Source organism: Mytilus galloprovincialis, chromosome 1, assembly GCF_965363235.1.
Source record: "Mytilus galloprovincialis chromosome 1, xbMytGall1.hap1.1, whole genome shotgun sequence".
NCBI lineage: Eukaryota > Metazoa > Mollusca > Bivalvia > Mytilida > Mytilidae > Mytilus > Mytilus galloprovincialis.
In genome coordinates this window covers 86,519,355-86,540,171 of record NC_134838.1, presented here as the reverse complement: position 1 = coordinate 86,540,171, position 20,817 = coordinate 86,519,355, and the positions used below count along the sequence as shown (strand labels likewise).

Sequence of the window (20,817 nt, the reverse complement as noted above, 5' to 3'; positions counted from 1 at the left end):
ACAGAAGCTTCTTACAATCAAAAGATATCCCCGAGGAACCAGTAATGACGCACCTAACGTTGTGTTTGTCTCTGCATTTAATCTACCATTTAAAAGAAAAAGAAACACGGAACAGAATGAAAGATTGATGACTTGTTAATGTATTTCAATCATTAAACAGTTGATTTTTGAAACAGTAAAAGCAATAAAAATCATGTTTGCTAACATTACAAACGGACTGTCAACTTATGATGGGTACCAGTAATGACGCACTATAAACAAACCAGTAAAAACCACTTGCAGTGTACCTGATGTTCGAAAAATTGCTTCAATCCGGATAATTTAAAGTTAACACTATTCAACAAATTTAATTTTAATAACAAATTTTGACATTTACAGTCACTTTTATGATCATGTTGATAGCAACACAATTTTTTTCTTTAATTTAAATGTAACCTATATTTTATTTCAAATTTTATATAAAATTGTTCAAAATTTATCAAAGGGACATATATATTCCATATACTTGAAAATAAGAAATAATTGCATTCATAAAACAACATTGACATTAAAACATTTATCAATGTATACTTCGTACAATGAATGAAAAAAATCGATAAACAATAGAAAATTATATAATCGACGATCATTTGTTCTACAGTGATTCCCGCTTAAATGTAAAACCATGTCACATGACAGTCATATGATTTGAAAAACACAAACTGGGGCAGCATGTGCTTACATACTTTTGCCGGCCAAAGTGGATTTAGGACTGATAATCATTCTGGGAAGGGTAGACTGTTTTTGACCTTAATAAAATGGCGGAAATTGCATTATCTTTACTAATTCAAGCAATAATAACATTTCTGGACAGAGTTTGAGGCATCTATGTTGTAGTCATATGACCTTCACCATCATGTTATGAATAGTAATTATCGATGACGTCACAGCTTTTGTTTAGAAATATAAAACCAAAAACTAAATTGGTGCGTCATTTCTGGTCCGCGTCAAAACAGGTACCAAGACGATAGTATCAAGAGGAATAATTTTATTGATTTTTTTCCTCATTTTTGTTGAGCCTTCGATTTTCAGCAAAAGTAGGCGACACTGGGTTCGGCGGAACCCATACAAATTTTTCTTAAAAAGTTTTTTAAAAAAATAAGGAAGTAACAACCGTTTAAATTAAACAATGAGCTCAAATACTTTACTAGTTGATCAGCTTGTTACGTGCATGATTTCATCTGCAAATGGGTAAAACTTTTTAGTAATTGGCATTTGAATATGCACAGTAATTAAACCAGACTTGTCCAGACAATTTGTCCAGATTGGTGTACATCAGAGTAGATTACATACAGCAATGTCATCAGAGTACATGTACATGAAGACATGATGTTGTCCAATGCCTAAGAATAGAATTGTGCAGTATATTCCTTGCACAAAAAATATTTTAAACTAATTTTTCTAGAATTATTCCATAGTTTAACATGAAGTGATTGCATGTCATTTCAACATCAAAATCAATTTCAATTTACTTCATTCTTTATTTTGAAAGCCCGCATTAAAGTTATTAATTTTCAAAAAGGATAACAGATTTAATTTGACTTCTTTCTGCATGTCCACTTCAAGCAACCACAATAAAATGCTCTTTTCATGAAATCTCCGAAGTTCTGACCCTAAATTCACTAAAATACTAAAACTTTGTTTGAATGGTTGTTTCAAAGTACACGCTGATGAACATTTGGACATCCAATGTGGTTGCTGCCACATTGAAAATGTTTACAAAGGACCTTGTGAGATAGCGATTGCTTGAGTAGATTATTTCCTCTGAAAAAAAATAATCTACTTGAAACAAAAGAAGGTTAAATTTTGATCATCGGAATTCTGTCTTGTTTTAGAATTATAATTTCTTTATTTTCAACCAAAACTGCTGTACAATTGAAAAACAATGGTTTAAAAGACCAGTTCTACTGTAAAAGAAATAATAAGCCTGTACAATAAAACTTAATTTAATCTATATTTATTATCCATAATTTAAGATGCTGCTACAGAATGGTGCTGACCCCAGAATCTATGCAAATGATGGACAAAATCCTGAGCAGGTATGTCAGTAGCATCTTTATTAAAATTAAAATCTTGGCTACAAATCTTATGTGATATGAGCTGCGATAGATAGAAATCCACCTTATGCACATGAATATCAATACAGCTGTTAAACTATTTTAAATTGAAAAAAAAACCTATTGAGTTGTCATATGAACCCTACAAAACAGACCAAAACTCATCTTTTATTTCTGATTTGAATGCTCCAAACTCAATCAAAGTCTTATACATGTACATGTAAACATACACTTGCTTAAGGTTGATTTCTCTCAGATGCAGCTCATATGTCTACATGCTTTCAGGAAATGGCATGTCAGTCAGAAATTTCTGTACAATTTTAAGTTGTCTTTGATACAAATAGTATTCTTTTGTATGTGAAAATAGATAAATGTAAACATGATCAAACTGAAAACAAATTAAAGATATAATTATGAGAACATGAGACAGATGTTAATGAAGATTAACAGTATATGAAACATAATAATTAAACAGTATAAACATATCTTCATCTTAATAAATATTTTGGCCTTTGATAGTTGCTGTAATAAGTTTATTTACTTGAACTTTTAGGTAGCCTCATTAGCAGCTGTAATTCAGTTATTAAAAGAATGGGATATCAGTCAAACAGAAGTATTATTGGAGAAACTTGAGACTGAGAAGGAGAAAAGATTGGAGGAGGTCAAACAAAGAAGAGCTGCTGAGGAATCCATGTTAGTATTTATTACTAGTTTTACCCTTGTCTTGTTAGATTATTCAGTGCGTAAAATTTTGGTCACATTTGTTTTATTGAAATCAAATTCAAATCTCCCAGAAATTTGACATCAAGATTCATGTGAGAACTATAAATTATATCCACCTGAAATTTCATCCGAAGCTTAGTATGAGCATGTCATACTGTTTAATGCTTTTTCATAATCCATGCTCATCAATTTCTTGTTTAAGGAAAACTTACAGTGATGATGACTTAAGTGAGAAATAGGTCACATAGCAATGTGTCTTCTTACTCATTAACTGGTGAACAATTTGCTAGATAATTATAGATGGTGTTTATTCCTCAAGTTTTATTTAACTTTTTTATTGTGGTATGAAAATTTCTATAATTATGGATTATGTAACATTTCTGAAATATTAATATATGTAAACATATTTTCATTATTTCCACTGTTTTAAAAACTATATGTTCAGGTAATTGTTGAGAGAGTTATAACCAAGGCCAGTAACTATGCTTGTTCCTGACCTGGTTACTCATCTTGCTAGGTTGGGGGAACTAGCTGGTAGCTTTTATATGAATACATGTTAACGTAACACAGATTCAAAGTTCAATATATAATGTTTATTAAATCAGCATTCAGTATAGTTTATCAATCACAATAATCATATAAGTTCATGAGACATAATAAAACAGCATGTCTAATATAAATCCAAGTCTATAACACAAGTGTCCAATACCTGACTATAAGGCAAGTCTGCCAAACTGCATGGTCAACTAATATATATTGTATATTTTGTAATTCAATTTACATAACATTAATACTCATTTATCTAATTTACATAATAATGCTATTTTTTTCCCAAATATCAGGTCTTTGTGACATAACCTAAAATCTTAAAAAGTAAGAAATCCCTTTTGTATATATAGCACTTCTCTAATCCTTAATTCTCTATTGTTATTTAGGCCTCAGGGGATTACATAATAATTTGCTTTACACTTATCTAAAATTGTGAAGATTTATATTAACTATTTATCAAGTAAATTATTTCTTAAGCTAGTGCTAAATATCTTAACTAATACTGAATTATAACAATTATTCAAATTCCACATTTTAACATTCTTGCATCTAAAATATACTGGTTATACCCTTCCCTTCGTCGCCAAGATTGCTCCTGCAATCTTCAATTAAAAGACAAAATGCATCAAAAAAAAAAAATGTTATACACATATCATATAGTTCAAGTGAATCACTGATTCCTGTCAATAAGATATTACAATATATACAAAAAAAAATTATGGTGAAAACATTAATTAATTTACTGAATCCTGTAATAAAACATTACTAAATATATATATATATATATATATACATGTACCTGGATGGGGAATGGTCAAGTTTAGATTGTCCATATCAGGGAAGTTCTCTGAAGTTCACTAATATTGACAAGTCCAACTCTCACATAATTAATGACAATGAGCTCATTGCATACTTCATGAAGTATTTCTAGGTGCATAAAGGGGCATAAAAATAGCAATATATAGCTGAAATATAAGATTATTAATATATTATTCATATCGGTCATCATCTGCAAGTTAAACACATAATTATTCAAATTATATCATCTTCTTATATAATGACCATAAGACATATTTAGACATATACATTTTTATATGATTAATCTGTGAATAATCTGGAAAGAAAATATATAATTAAAACAACAATAAAGCAATAGTAATGATCTCTATCAAAACAAGCAAGCATTTAAATAAGCAAATATAAGTGTCTTCTGTACATATATTCAATATAGACAATTAATGTTCAACAGTACAATCTTCACATTTTTCACCATTGGTAGTCAAATAAAAGTTACTAGTTTTCAACGATATTGTTTATACATCATGATACATGTCCACCTGGTTTCTTCTTTTGTTTGATCGTCATAGTAATTTTCCAGATATTATTATAAAATTTCATATCACATTGTCTTTTACTCTTCATCAATATTCATGTTAGGTTAATAAAATGACACTTCAGGTCACAAATCTCTGCTGATAAGTTTTATAATATCAAATAAATTTTCACTAGGTAATATGATATGTTCATCATTGTTTGTCTTTCTTTAATTTTAAATGCACAATTTGGCCACTTCTATGGGTCCACCATTTCTTTATCTGTGTGTCCACCATTTCTTCATTTTGTGGGTCCACCATTTCTTCATTTTGTGGGTCCACCATTTCTTCATCTGTGGGTCCACCATTCCTTTATCTATGGGTCCACCATTTCTTTATCTGTGTGTCCACCATTTCTTCATTTTGTGGGTCCACCATTTCTTCATTTTGTGGGTCCACCATTTCTTCATCTGTGGGTCCACCATTCCTTTATCTGTGGGTCCACCATTTCTTTATCTGTGGGTCCACCATTTCTTCATTTTGTGGGTCCACCATTTCTTCATCTGTGGGTCCACCATTCCTTTATCTGTGGGTCCACCATTGGTAGGTTACTTCATGAATGTAAGTGCAACCAATATCATAATCATACATGACACCAATTAACCCTAATTTATCTCTTATCATAATTAATTCATTTGAATTGGGGAATTTTTATTTATTTATCTCTTAAATATTCACTAGAATACTACAATTTTAGGTCAGTAACTGAACTACCTATTTATAAACATTACAATAAATAACATACTACATGTAAGAATTTCTAATTCTCTTCCTTTTATATTTTATCTTTATTCCCTATACTTTCTCGTCTTATTTCTATTTATTTAGCAACTGTACGCCAGTTTATTTTGTACTTTCTTATTTAGTACACCTTAATTATTTTATCTCTTTAGTAAAAAATCTTTAAGTCATAATAATAAAAAACACAGCTCAAAACAGTGATGCCTATACACAATGTATGTATAGGGAACACTTGATAGTTCTATTTGTATCATTGATAAAGTACATTTTGTATAATCTGAAGTAAATTTGGTTTAAAAGTACATCAGTAGATGTGCCGTCCACCTGCAATATTTAAGGATCTAATAGTAAGAACTACTAATGTAATCAATACATTTGTCCAGCAGGATTAAATTAACAGACACTATAACTAATCTGAATATTGTGTACTTTAACCAGAAATTCAGAACAAAAATAACATTTTTTCAACGATACAAAAGAATATTGTCACAATGCATTTATGTATGCTCATAACATGTATAATACTACTTGAATATCTAGTTATAACATCTCAACCACTCATTTTCATATTTATTTTGGAAAATTTGAAGAAGTCCTGGGGGACAAGTTTCAAACGGTACCCACTCTGGATCATAAATATGTTTTTCCTCATAGTGTATGAAACATTTTGGGACATTATTTTCTATTTTAAAATGTGTAATGTGAGAGCCTGTAACAAAACATGCTGGTCCCATATCTTTTGTTTGTGAATTGCCTGTAAGGGTCAGCATAATGTTATAAAACTGGTCACCATAAAAATAATCAAGCAAGTTTGTAAAAGCATGCTGATCTTCTCCATTTACTCTGTGTAAGGGTTGATAATGTGATATCCTATTATTTCTCAATATGGTTTTGACGAAAAATCTGTTATTTTCTAGTTTTACAGCTTGCACTGGAAATTTATCCCAATTTATTTTTGGTCTTTGTTTAATTTTAACATCATTGTTTTGGTCTATTGCAGTTACATTTTGTGGTTCATTTGAAGGTTCAAAAAATTTATGTTTGTTTCCTAGTAATGGTCTTTTTCTCTTTTTACCAGTATGCGTTCTGTTTTCATGAAATTCTCTTCTCATATTCTCTGGGATTTTATCTTGGTGTACCCATTCAGTTTTTGACATGTTTTTAATTTTTATTTTGTAGCATAGTTTCTTGTTTACCCATGCCGATGATATAATCTTTTCAACATCATCAGGTGTAATTTGTATTTCTGTTGTAGCTTGTTGAGCAGTTTTATTTGTATTTTGTTTGTTTTCTATAGAATTGTGAGGAGGCACTGCTTTATTTTGCTTTGAAAGTTTTGATTGACAATGTTTGTCTTGATTATTCTTGGGTGCATTTTTGGGTTGAGAATTCAATATTGTGTCTTGTGTTAGATTTTCAGGGCCTTCATTCTGGACTTGTTGATTTTCACCTTCATCATTCTCATCTTCTTCAAATGGATCATCAGTGTCATCTAGGAGGTAGTCAGGGCGGTCTGTTTTACTGTTAAATACTTTCAGACGACTTGCATTAACTAATTTCTTTGAGATTTTGTTATCGCTGTCCATTCTTAGTTTAAAAGTATTACAGTCGGGGGGTCCAAGGTTTGTTATTGTGAATGGGCCTGTCCACCTAACTTTTAATTTTGGACTTTGACCTTTTTTAACCTTTTTACAAAATAGCATTACTTTATCACCAGGTAAATATGTGGGTTTTACTGCTCTTTTGTCATGCTGTGTTTTGTACTTTGCTTGTGCTCTTTTTGTGTTTTCTGCAGCAACATCCCTTGTTAATAGGAGGTCCTTAATAAATTTATTTAGGTATTCTCTATGGTTTTTAGGCAATGTTGACTTTGGAATTAAGGCAACATCAATAGGTGCTCTCATTTCTTGTCCAAAGAGAAGGTGAAAAGGTGAGTATTGAGTAGACTGAGTAGCTGGTGTCATTCTATAAGCCATCATTATAGGTGCTATATAGTTTGGCCAATCTGTCTGTTTTTCCAGTTGCGCTCTCAAAGATTGGACAATGAATGAGTTCATCCGTTCACATGCTGCATTTGTTTGTGGATGATATGCACTTGTATAGTGGCGTTTGATTTGGAGAAGCTCACATAAAGCTGCAACAAGCTTTGAAAGAAAATTGGCACCTTGATCAGATACAATACAGCGTGGTGCGCCAAAACGGGCAATTATCTCTCTAAACAGGATATTGGCTACTTCTGTTGCTTCTTGTGTTCTCATGGGAAAAGCTTCACACCATTTGGATCCGCTATCAACCACCAACAATAAATAGCGATATTTTTCTGGAGTCTCTGGGAGTTCTAAAATATCCATGTGCCATCTTGAAAAAACTTCTTCTATTGGCATTGGTTTCAATGGCAATGGATGGCTGTGTGTATTTCTTTTAGATCTTTGGCAGATTTCACAGGTCTTAATGTATGTCTTGATATCTGTATACATGTTTGGCCAGTAATATCGTTGACGTACAGCTTCATATGTCCTTTCTTCTCCTTGGTGACATCCAACAATATTGTCATGGAAAGCTTCTAAAACCTCCTTCCGTAGGGTTCTTGGTATTGCTAGCTGCTTAACCATGTTTTGTCCTTTTGGTAGGCTTCTAGATCTTGCATTAAAAAAATGATAAAGTATACCATTATCAATTTCGTAATGGAAGGCTTTCGCATCCAGTTGTCTAGCTTTCTGTCTTTCCTCAGGTACTTGGCCATCTAATTTGTAATTAAAAATTTCAACAAAATCTGGGCAATGTCTTTGAAGGTGCCGAAATGTTTTACGCTTCTTAAACTGTTCTGGGTCAATGTTTTCTAATGTTTCATCATCCTCATTACCAGTATCTGTTATTGTAAGAATGTCGGGTTGCTGTTCGTCATCTCCTTTGTAATCAAATGTTATGATTTCGTACTTCTTATTGCTCATGGCTGCAACTGTTTGTTCAATTTCATTCTGCGGAAAATATTCTGGACCTATCTTTTCATACTCTCTTCTTGACAGGGCATCTGCATTATTTTTCTTCCCAGGTCTATGCATTATTTCGAAGTCATATCCTTGAAGTTCAAGTGCCCATCTACCTAGTCTCCCTTGTATATTTTTAATTGTATCTATCCAACGAACAGTTATATTATCTGTATAAACTGTAAATTTGTGTGAGGCCAAATATGGATTAAAATGTTTTATTCCCTCTTTAAGTGCTAACCCTTCTTTTTCGTTTATGTGCCATTTTTGTTCATTTTTATTCAGTGATCTACCACCATAGGCTACGACATGTTCAAGTTTTGTGTTTGGATTTAATTGTCCAAGGACATAGCCAATAGCATAATCAGAAGCGTCCACTGACAACACAAATGGTTTCTCAAAGTCTGGGAACACTAAGATTGGAGCTGAGACAAGGCTGTGCTTCAATGTTTCGAAAGCTGCTTGACAATCTTGTGTCCAGATGTATTTCTTATTTTTCTGAGTTAATTGTGTAAGTGGAGTTACAATTTTTGAGTAATTGTGCACAAATTTTCTGTAGTAATTGCATAATCCTAAGAAACTACGCAATTGTTTGATATTTTTAGGTATTGGGTATGTTTGCACAGCAGATGTTTTTTCAGGGTTTACTTTAATACCATTTTTGGACAAAATATGACCTAAATAATGTACTTCTTCTTTTGCAAAATGACATTTTGTTGGATTTAGTGTAAGATTTGCTTGTTTTAGTTTGTCAAAAACTAATTGTAAATGTTTTAAATGTTCTTCAAAATTTTTACTAAAAATCAAAATGTCGTCTATGTATACTAAAGCAACTTTCCAGTTCAATTCTTTTAAAACTTTTGTCATGAGCATTTGAAAAGCCATTGGTGCATTTGTTAACCCGAAACTCATTCTTTTGAATTGGTAAATACCTTGATGTGTTACAAATGCAGATTTGTGTTTTGTTTCTGGATCTAAGGGTGTCTGAAAAAATCCACTCATGAGATCCAGTACTGAATATATTACAGCTTTTGAATTAGCAACTGTGTCGAAAACATCATCTATCCTAGGAATACTAAATTTTGCCCTTAATGTGCATTTGTTGAGCCTACGATAGTCTACCGCGAACCTATATTCTTGTTTTGCATCCATATTACTTTTCTTTTTGCGAACTAATACAATTGGGGACGACCATGGAGAGTTTGATTCTTCTATAATGTCATTTTTTAACATTATATCAATATGTTTTTCTGTTTCTTCCCTCATTTGTGGTGTTTGCCTGTAGGGCATTGATTGTACAGGTGGCGCATTACCTGTATCAATTCTGTGATAGTGGTAACTAGTTTTACCCAACTCTGTAATGTCTTTAGCAAAAACGTTTCTATTCCTTGTTAAGAGTTCAGTTAACTGTTTCCTTTGATTTGCATTTAAGTTTTCATTCATTTTTATTCCCAACTCTTTTTCAACATTCTGATATTTATTTACTTTAATAGATTTATCTATTGAATCATTATCATTTAAGGCAAAAATACCATTTTTGTCTATTTCAAAAGCCTTGGCTACTTTCTTATTCCTATATAATTTTATACTTAATCCAGTAGGATTTAGAATTCTGTACAAAGCCTTTCCATTTTGTACATTTACTACCACTTTTGAACCAACTAAATTTTTAATATCATTTGAAAAGTTTGGTTCAAGAATTACTGTACTGTTATTGCGATGCCTAACAGAAAGCCTAACAGGTATAATAACTTCACAGTGTGGGGGAATAACTTCTACTGCTATAGTTTTAACATGTGCATAATGTTCATTTATAGTCTCTATATTGTTTAAAGGTACATTCAATAAATTTTCTTGAATTGCTAAGGTATTATTTTCAAAATTTATATGAGCTTTATTAGCTTTAAGAAAGTCTATTCCTAAAATTATATTAAAGGTCAAGTTCTCAAGCACTGTTAATTCTTGATATATAATTAAATCATCTATATTTAATTCAACATCTACTTTTCCTAAAATTGGATAGCTCATTCCACAAGCAGTAAAAATTCCAGATTGTGTACTTTTTTGTATTTTGATGTTTTTCAAACATTTTTGTAAACATTTTAATGATATACAAGAAATTGAAGCACCTGTATCAACTAACGAATCAACTGTTTTATTACCTAATTGCAAATGTATAATATTTTTAGAAAGGGGGGCTATTAGAGCTAAGGAGGGGTCAGGATAATCTGAATTAGACATGTTGAGTCTTCTTAGAGGGAAAATCCTATTAAAAGATCTTGACAACTTTAATCACAAAATAAAGTAAAATTTAAAGATTTGGTGTCATATAAGATCATAAATAAAAGGTTGACTCACCTCTGCACACTCAGGAAAATGCACTGTTTCCTATATGGAGATATGCTGACTCTTGTCTTCAGGTATTCAGGTTCGCATCCTACGTGTATCCCTCCTTAGTACCGGAATGCCCGGGTCACTCCGCCACGTATAACCAAGGCCAGTAACTATGCTTGTTCCTGACCTGGTTACTCATCTTGCTAGGTTGGGGGAACTAGCTGGTAGCTTTTATATGAATACATGTTAACGTAACACAGATTCAAAGTTCAATATATAATGTTTATTAAATCAGCATTCAGTATAGTTTATCAATCACAATAATCATATAAGTTCATGAGACATAATAAAACAGCATGTCTAATATAAATCCAAGTCTATAACACAAGTGTCCAATACGTGACTATAAGGCAAGTCTGCCAAACTGCATGGTCAACTAATATATATTGTATATTTTGTAATTCAATTTACATAACATTAATACTCATTTATCTAATTTACATAATAATGCTATTTTTTTCCCAAATATCAGGTCTTTGTGACATAACCTAAAATCTTAAAAAGTAAGAAATCCCTTTTGTATATATAGCACTTCTCTAATCCTTAATTCTCTATTGTTATTTAGGCCTCAGGGGATTACATAATAATTTGCTTTACACTTATCTAAAATTGTGAAGATTTATATTAACTATTTATCAAGTAAATTATTTCTTAAGCTAGTGCTAAATATCTTAACTAATACTGAATTATAACAATTATTCAAATTCCACATTTTAACATTCTTGCATCTAAAATATACTGGTTATAGAGTTTGCATAGAAAGTTTTATCTATAATTTTAATGCGGCGTTTTGCATTTGCGCCGATCTGCATTTCATTTGCGCCAATTTTTTCTTTCATTTGCGCCGATTTTTGTTTTCATTTGCGCCGATTTTTTTACAGGTAAATTACAGGTTAATTACAGGTGGATAGACATAAGAATATGTGGTATGAGTGCAAATAGGACAACTCTCCATCCAAGATTTTTTTTCAAGATTTTATTCTAAGTCATGTTTTTCATTTAACATTATAGAACTCTTCCGTTAGCCAGTTGTACAATATATTCACATACTTTAAAATCAAAACGTAAAATCCTTAGAAAAAAAAAAACTGGTTTATACTAAAATGACGAATTGAAAAGTTATTTACAGCATTCAAATCCATAAAAATGGAATACATTAAAACCATAAATCTGTTGTTGCTGGGTATTTATAGGCGACACATCTAATATATTCCTTTCTTGTGATTTCGACTCTTCTATATTTGTCTGGCTTACGTAACTATGAATCAATTATGTGTATAGCCGTCGATGGTTAAAGAATTGACTCCTCGGCTCGTTGCAATGTGCAATATGTCCATCGTGTTACAGCAAAGTTCAGAACAATATGAATCAAAATTAACTAAAATCTATGTTTATAACCAGAGTTTACCAATATACCTTAACTGTATAGTCAAAGTCTTATAATCAATAACAAACATACTTTGTTTTTATTTCGATTTTCTTATGTCTAATAAAGAAGGATATTTACAATATTTAGCCCCAGGTTATAAATTGTACTCCAGTGGCAGTTAAATAATCTGTAATTAGGGTGGTTATCCAAACAAAAGTTTTAAAACATGCATGTCATTATAAAAATAAATTTTGATCTTAAAAATTAGCTGAACTAATTAATTATTCTACTTTTTTTATATTTCCTTAAACATTGTAATTAACTATGCTAAAATTTTTTTTTTTAAAGAGTAAAAACAAAAAAGCTATTGTGTCAGTAAGAAAGCTAATTTTTTGAAAAACAATTAGTTATGAATAAGTGATTATTGCAATGCGATGACATCTTTCATAGAGTGGGGTGCTCATTTTCGCCACATCTTTCCATGTTTTCTACAGTTTATGTTCAGGTCTAAATGTTTTTGAAGTATACTGATATTTCTATATGAAGATAACTTCAAATGCAAAATATACTTAAGCTTGAAAACCGGTTTGTTTTAAGAAAATCATCTGAAAAGTTAGATTAAAGGGTGTTTGAAATTTCCGGATGTTTTGTCAATGGGGGACACATATTCGCCGTTTTTACACATCTATTTAAAACCAAATAACCGCAGCTTTTAACAATTTTTATCAAATCAATTGCATTATAGATGAATAGCAGACATTTCAAAGGTATAAAGAATTCAAAATTAGGGCATTCAGTCAAATATTTACTTAGAAATACTTCTTTGAAATCGTGTTTTTTATTCAGGAAATTGTCCGAAAATCGTTGTCTGTTTTTCGGTCATTTTCGGTAGGAGTTGCAATTTTGTCTCAGTTTAAAAAAATATTATATTTGTTATAAAAATATAATTTACGGGTACATTTCTTCCATTTCAGCCATCCTTTGAAGTTTTTACACCTCAAAATCCTTAAACGGCGAAATTGTGTCCCCGGCGAAAATGAGCACCCCACTCTATATGTTGAAAGTCAAAATTACGAGATATTTTAAATATTTCTAATTTTCATCAAGAGATTTGATCTAAAAAGCAGCTATTAACTTATAATTTAGAAACAATGCTTTGAATGATGCATTAGGTAAAGATCTTAATTTCAACTATATATACAAATGTTGAGCAATATAATTGTGTTTTACTCATGTTATTTTTTGTTGAAATGTTGAAGTATGTAATTGACAGTAATCGAAAAGTAATGTAATTACTTTTGATAAAGTAATCGATTGTAATAGATTACATACTAAAATTTGAGTAATCGATTATTAATCGATTGCACAAAAATCCTTCATGTAATCGATTATTAATCGATTACATTTGTCAGTAATCGTGCCCATCCCTGCATGTACAAGTATTAACTTACCTGTAAATCCAATTAGGGGCAAATATAAAATCGGCGCAAATGAAAAAATGAAATTGGCGCAAATGAAAGAATGAAAATTTAAAAAATCGGCGCAAATGTCATACGCCCTTTTAATGAATCTCAATGAATCAATAATAACAACAGTTTATAATAAGGTATTTGAAATTCTGAAATTTATAATTAAAAGAGAAAATAAATGCATTGGCTATCAATAATAGCAACAGTTTATAACAGAAAATAAATGCATTGGCTGTCAATATACAAGTACATGAACATGATTTTTTATTACAAAACAATAATTCATTTCAACAATTTTAGCTTAGAGAAACAATTAGAGATAAGCCAGCAAGAATATGATGTAATGCAGAAACAGGTTGGTATTAACTATACTATATGCCTTGAACTTCAATGATTTTTGCGAATAATTGTTCCCATTTACATCTTCTAGCTAACTGAAATTCATGCAGAATAACAGTATAGGAAGTCAATTCAACCATTTCTATTTGATATATATATATATCATTTTAACAATAAATTAATTGAGAAGCCAAGGTCCTTTATCAATTTTTTGCCTGATTTCTCTTGTAATTTAGTTGGTTTTTTTTGTAAATTATCTCTGCAAACTTAAATTGTATTTTGTATTTTAGCTGAATCATGCTTACTGTGAATTAGAGAAAAGAATTTCAGAACATGATAATGCTGTTGCAGAAGGATTTAATAGGCCTGAAATATTGGTGCTGGTAAGTTTTTCTGTTTTTCTTCCTTTAAAATAATGAGATTGGGGAAGGAGGTAGACCATTTTAGGTAAGGTAAGAGACAAGCTGCTCTAGGAAGTGATGGTTTCAATCTTATAGGAAGGATTGTTATAAACTCTTAGCCATGGATCTTTAGGAAGAGATGGTTTCAATCTTATAGAAAGGATTGTTATAAACTCTAAGCATTGGATCTCTAGGAAGAGATGGTTTCAATCTTATAGGAAAGATTGTTATAAACTCTTAGCCATGGATCTCTAGGAAGAGATGGTTTCAATCTTTTAGGAAGGATTGTTATAAACTCTTAGCCATAGATCTCTAGGAAGAGATGGTTTCAATCTTATAGAAAGGATTGTTATAAACTCTAAGCCATAGATCTCTAGGAAGAGATGGTTTCAATATTATAAGAAGGATTGTTATAAACTCTTAGCCATGGTTTTCTAGGAAGAGATGGTTTCAATCTTATAGGAAGGATTGTTATAAACTCTTAGCCATGGATCTCTAGGAAGACAGTGGCGTAGCTTGCATGTATGCTCAGATGCTCAAGCATCCACATCATTTTGACAAAACAAAAATTTAAAAAAATATTATATGATTGCATGTGTTCACAGCAGATACACACAGAGGTATCCGAATGTAACAAGGGTGAGGATATGAGAACAGCGTCCAATCATTTCCGAAGCAGTATGCATGGTTTTTCCTTTAGGATCGTTAAGTTTATGTAAACAAGATGGATAAATTGCAGAAAAGTGCTTTTTACTTTTTCGTAAAAGTTTATGTTGTAGCACGCAGTCGGCTGCGGTAAGCGCAGATAGTGATGATACACAGACCTGCAGACTTGTTTGGTCTAAAATTGAGCCAAGCAAAGCGATGACATTGCAAGAGTACTAGTAAACAACTAAACAATCATATCCCGATATAGTTTCCTGTGACATGAAAGACAATGATATAAAAGTTCTACTAGTATTTACTGTAATGGAGTGATAAATACCCATTTCTATTAAGGTTCAAATATTTAATTTTATTTTCAATAAAATAACAGAGTTTCAATGTCCCCGCATTGCACATATTTTATATATCCAAGATACAAGGGCAATAACTGAAAAAGCACTTTTTTCTTTATATTTATTTTAATATCTCAACATGCTCAAGAGAAATAAAAGCTTCATCTAGCAAACGGAATAGAATTTCCATTATCATTATATGTTTCCACGAGGCATAATTGTTTAAAAATATTTAATCAGGACTTATTTTAGTTAGTTTCAAAGACATTTCTGATATAAGTTTCACACAAATCTTGCAAGAATTGTACACACATTACAGCGTTAACAAGACAGGACGGACGCCCGATATTTCCATGACTCCTGTATAACGCGTTAAGACAAGTAATCAAACAACCCATGGGTTGGATCAAATTCCGCTTCCTATATTTCGAAGTTCCATAAATAAATAAGTGCCGCTGTAATGGGTCCGTTTTTTGAGATGTCAAATATAAGATTTGGTGTGAAACTCTTTCATCAAATATTTCTGAATTAAATGAAGGTAGTATCGAGAAAACAATAAAATCTTTTTCGAAATATATATATTGGTGGGTATTTTGAAATTAAACAAAATTTAGCGAGTGTCTGATTCTAGGGGAGTACACATGCATGCATACAGGGAAAATCATCCGAAAAATATCATTTTCTGCATAAAAAGGGCCCAAAAATTTTCACCTCGCTCCGCTTGGCAGTTTCGCATTCACATCTATTTAACCCTGGCTACGCCACTGAAAGAGATGATTTCAATCTAATAGAAAGGATTGTTATAAACTCTTAGCCATGGATCTCTAGGAAGAGATGGTTTCAATCTTATAAGAAGGATTGTTATAAACTCTTAGCCATGGATCTCTAGGAAGAGATGGTTTCAATCTTATAAGAAGGATTGTTATAAACTCTTAGCCATGGATCTCTAGGAAGAGATGGTTTCAATCTTATAAGAAGGATTGTTATAAACCCTTAGCCATGGATCTCTAGGAAGAGATGGTTTCAATCTTATAGAAAGGATTGTTATAAACTCTTAGCCATGGATCTCTAGGAAGAGATGGTTTCAATCTTATAAGAAGGATTGTTATAAACCCTTAGCCATGGATCTCTAGGAAGAGATGGTTTCAATCTTATAGAAAGGATTGTTATAAACCCTTAGCCATGGATCTTTAGGAAGAGATGGTTTCAATCTTATAAGAAGGATTGTTATAAACTCTTAGCCATGGATCTTTAGGAAGAGATGGTTTCAATCTTATAAGAAGGATTGTTATAAACTCTAAGCCATGGATCTCTAGGAAGAGATGGTTTCAATATTATAAGAAGGATTGTTATAAACTCTTAGCCATGGATCTCTAGAAAGAGATGGTTTCAATCTTATAGAAAGGATTGTTATAAACTCTTAGCCATGGATCTCTAGGAAGAGATGGTTTCAATCTTATAAGAAGGATTGTTATATACTCTTAGCCATTGATCTCTAGGAAGAGATGGTTTCAATCTTATAAGAAGGATTGTTATAAACTCTTAGCCATGGATCTCTAGGAAGAGATGGTTTCAATCTTATAGGAAGAATTGATATAAACTCTTAGCCATGGATCTACAACCACTGACAAATTTTATATTTTACATTGATTCAAAATCAACATTCAAATCTTATCAAATTTTTATAAATGATGATTATCTTTGAGAGTAGTATTCCAATATCAGGATGTAATGGTAAACTTTCAATATAGTATGTGTAATCACTTTTAAGATGTAGCACTTTTAAAAACTTTAAGACATTTGAAATATTTAATGATATAGATTATTAATTTTCTTGCAAAAGAAAAGCTGTTTAAAAAAATATATGGTGTATAATCAAAATTGCCCAAGTGGAATTCCAGTAAATTTTTAAGTAAAGACACCTACCTGAGGCATACTGTTTTACGTAAGTTATCAGTGGCAATATATATGCTTAACAAATATTTAATTAACTTTTTATTTTAACTTATATAAAAATGCAATTTTAACTACTGTTTGCAAGAAAAATAGTTAGTATTTATTTGAGTTTATGTCTTTTTGTTGAGTCTGCAACATTTATGTTTCAAAAGCAAGACAAAGTGATCTTAATTTTAGGAAATTTGAACAAAACCAGAAAACAGTATCCAGAGCAAAATTTTAAAAATATTTATTTTCATTTATTTGTATTTAAGTGATAAACAGACTTAGTAGATACAGTCTGGGGTTAAAGTTTGTTACACATCAATTACTTATAATTAAGAGATAATGTCAGAAGCAAACTTTTGATTTTTTTTTTTCATTTTCAGTATTTTGTATTTTTCTGATAGATGGTTTATTAACAGTAAGAATTTAACAACAATCTGGGATTGGATTTTTTGACATGATAAATTTTTGAAACATGCAGGGATTGTTATGAATCTTGGACAAACGCCAATCGTTTTTAAATTCTGTATTTTACTGACAAATGTACTCACTTTTAAGGTCAATAGTACACTTTTGCACTGACAGCAGCAATCTCAGACGAGACACAGCTGGGCACTGCAGAACCATCAATGATAATAACAATTTATATTTTGGTTCATAAAAACAGATGCTTCAGATATATTGCTCTGTATCTGCATTCTCTAAATCTGAATATTTGTTCTTTTTACTGGTTTTATTTATTATATACTGTTAATTAACTAGGCAATACAAGATGCTGAAACTGAAGTAGAAATATTAAAGATGAACACAGAAAAATCAAGAGATAAATTATCCCAAGCCAAACTGAGACTGAGGGAGCAACAGAAAGGTGGAGATGGTAAGAACTTATTGACAAAGTTTGATATTGGGAAGATTCTTTATATTAGAAAATGTAATATAATACAGAAAAAATACTCACCTTCTATCCCTCTAAGAAAAGTTAATGTGCAGGAGTGCTTATCAAAATCACAAAAGCACTTCAAGGTCGTTAGTTCTAAAATAACTCTGTGTTGAAAAAATTCTCTGACCTATAATTGATTATTTTTAACACATTGTGACTTGAATGGAGAATTGTCTCATTGACACTCGTACTTCTTATTTCTATCAACTCATGATCATTGCAGGTACAAAAGGACTTCTATTCAAAAACATATTACCTCCATAGAGGTTATGCTAGCTTAGCAGAAAATATCAAGTTTAAATGACTGCCTTTCTCTATTTAAGAGTTAGCATGAGTTTTCATTTGCATTGCTTTTATCATTGTCTCATTACACATATCTTATCCATGCATTCTCTAAATCTTTTATCATTGTCTCATTACACATATCTCATCCATGCATTCTCTAAATCTTTTATCATTGTCTCATTACACATATCTCATCCATGCATTCTCTAAATCTTTTATCATTGTCTCGTTACACATATCTTATCCATGCATTCTCTAAATCTTTTATCATTGTCTCGTTACACATATCTCATCCATGCATTCTCTAAATCTTTTATCATTGTCTCATTACACATATCTGATCCATGCATTCTCTAAATCTTTTATCATTGTCTCATTACACATATCTTATCCATGCATTCTCTAAATCTTTTATCATTGTCTCATTACACATATCTTATCCATGCATTCTCTAAATCTTTTATCATTGTCTCATTACACATATCTTATCCATGCATTCTGTAAATCTTTTATCATTGTCTCATTACACATATCTTATCCATGCATTCTCTAAATCTTTTATCATTGTCTCATTACACATATCTTATCCATGCATTCTGTAAATCTTTTATCATTGTCTCATTACACATATCTTATCCATGCATTCTGTAAATCTTTTATCATTGTCTCATTACACATATCTTATCCATGCATTCTGTAAATCTTTTATCATTGTCTCATTACACATATCTTATCCATGCATTCTGTAAATCTTTTATCATTGTCTCATTACACATATCTTATCCATGCATTCTCTAAATCTTTTATCATTGTCTCATTACACATATCTCATCCATGCATTCTCTAAATCTTTTATCATTGTCTCATTACACATATCTCATCCATGCATTCTCTAAATCTTTTATCATTGTCTCATTACACATATCTCATCCATGCATTCTCTAAATCTTTTATCATTGTCTCATTACACATATCTCATCCATGCATTCTCTAAATCTTTTATCATTGTCTCATTACACATATCTCATCCATGCATTCTCTAAATCTTTTATCATTGTCTCATTACACATATCTCATCCATGCATTCTCTAAATCTTTTATCATTGTCTCATTACACATATCTCATCCATGCATTCTCTAAATCTTTTATCATTGTCTCATTACACATATCTCATCCATGCATTCTCTAAATCTTTTATCATTGTCTCGTTACACATATCTCATCCATGCATTCTCTAAATCTTTTATCATTGTCTCGTTACACATATCTCATCCATGCATTCTCTAAATCTTTTATCATTGTCTCGTTACACATATCTCATCCATGCATTCTCTAAATCTTTTATCATTGTCTCGTTACACATATCTCATCCATCCATTCTCTAAATCTTTTATCATTGTCTCGTTACACATATCTTATCCATGCATTCTCTAAATCTTTTATCATTGTCTCATTACACATATCTCATCCATGCATTCTCTAAATCTTTTATCATTGTCTCATTACACATATCTCATCCATGCATTCTCTAAATCTTTTATCATTGTCTCATTACACATATCTCATCCATGCATTCTCTAAATCTTTTATCATTGTCTCATTACACATATCTCATCCATGCATTCTCTAAATCTTTTATCATTGTCTCATTACACATATCTCATCCATGCATTCTCTAAATCTTTTATCATTGTCTCATTACACATATCTTATCCATGCATTCTCTAAATCTTTTATCATTGTCTCATTACACATATCTTATCCATGCATTCTCTAAATCTTTTATCATTGTCTCATTACACATATCTTATCCATGCATTCTCTAAATCTTTTAACATTGTCTCATTACACATATCTTATCCATGCATTCTCTAAATCTTTTATCATTGTCTCATTACACATATCTTATCCATTCATTGTCTCATTACACATATCTTATCCATGCATTCTCTCATTACACATATCTTATCCATGCATTCTCTCATTACACATATCTTATCCTTGCATTCTCTCATTACACATATCTCATCCATGCATTCTCTAAATCTTTTATCATTGTCTCATTACACATATCTCATCCATGCATTCTCTAAATCTTTTATCATTGTCTCATTACACATATCTTATCCATGCATTCTCTAAATCTTTTATCATTGTCTCATTACACATATCTTATCCATGCATTCTCTAAATCTTTTATCATTGTCTCAT

General features: G+C 31.1%; 1 protein-coding gene across 1 annotated transcript in view; it reads left to right on the top strand.

The window, feature by feature from the left end:
- LOC143042938 (IQ motif and ankyrin repeat domain-containing protein 1-like) overlaps window positions 1-20,817 on the top strand; it is a 41,736-nt gene that overhangs the window by 8,789 nt on the left and 12,130 nt on the right. Inside the window, exons 6-10 of the mRNA XM_076215446.1 lie at window positions 2,016-2,078; window positions 2,650-2,789; window positions 14,002-14,056; window positions 14,331-14,423; window positions 18,143-18,257. Coding sequence (XP_076071561.1) covers window positions 2,016-2,078; window positions 2,650-2,789; window positions 14,002-14,056; window positions 14,331-14,423; window positions 18,143-18,257 — 466 coding nt within the window. The remainder of the gene's footprint in view (window positions 1-2,015; window positions 2,079-2,649; window positions 2,790-14,001; window positions 14,057-14,330; window positions 14,424-18,142; window positions 18,258-20,817) is intronic.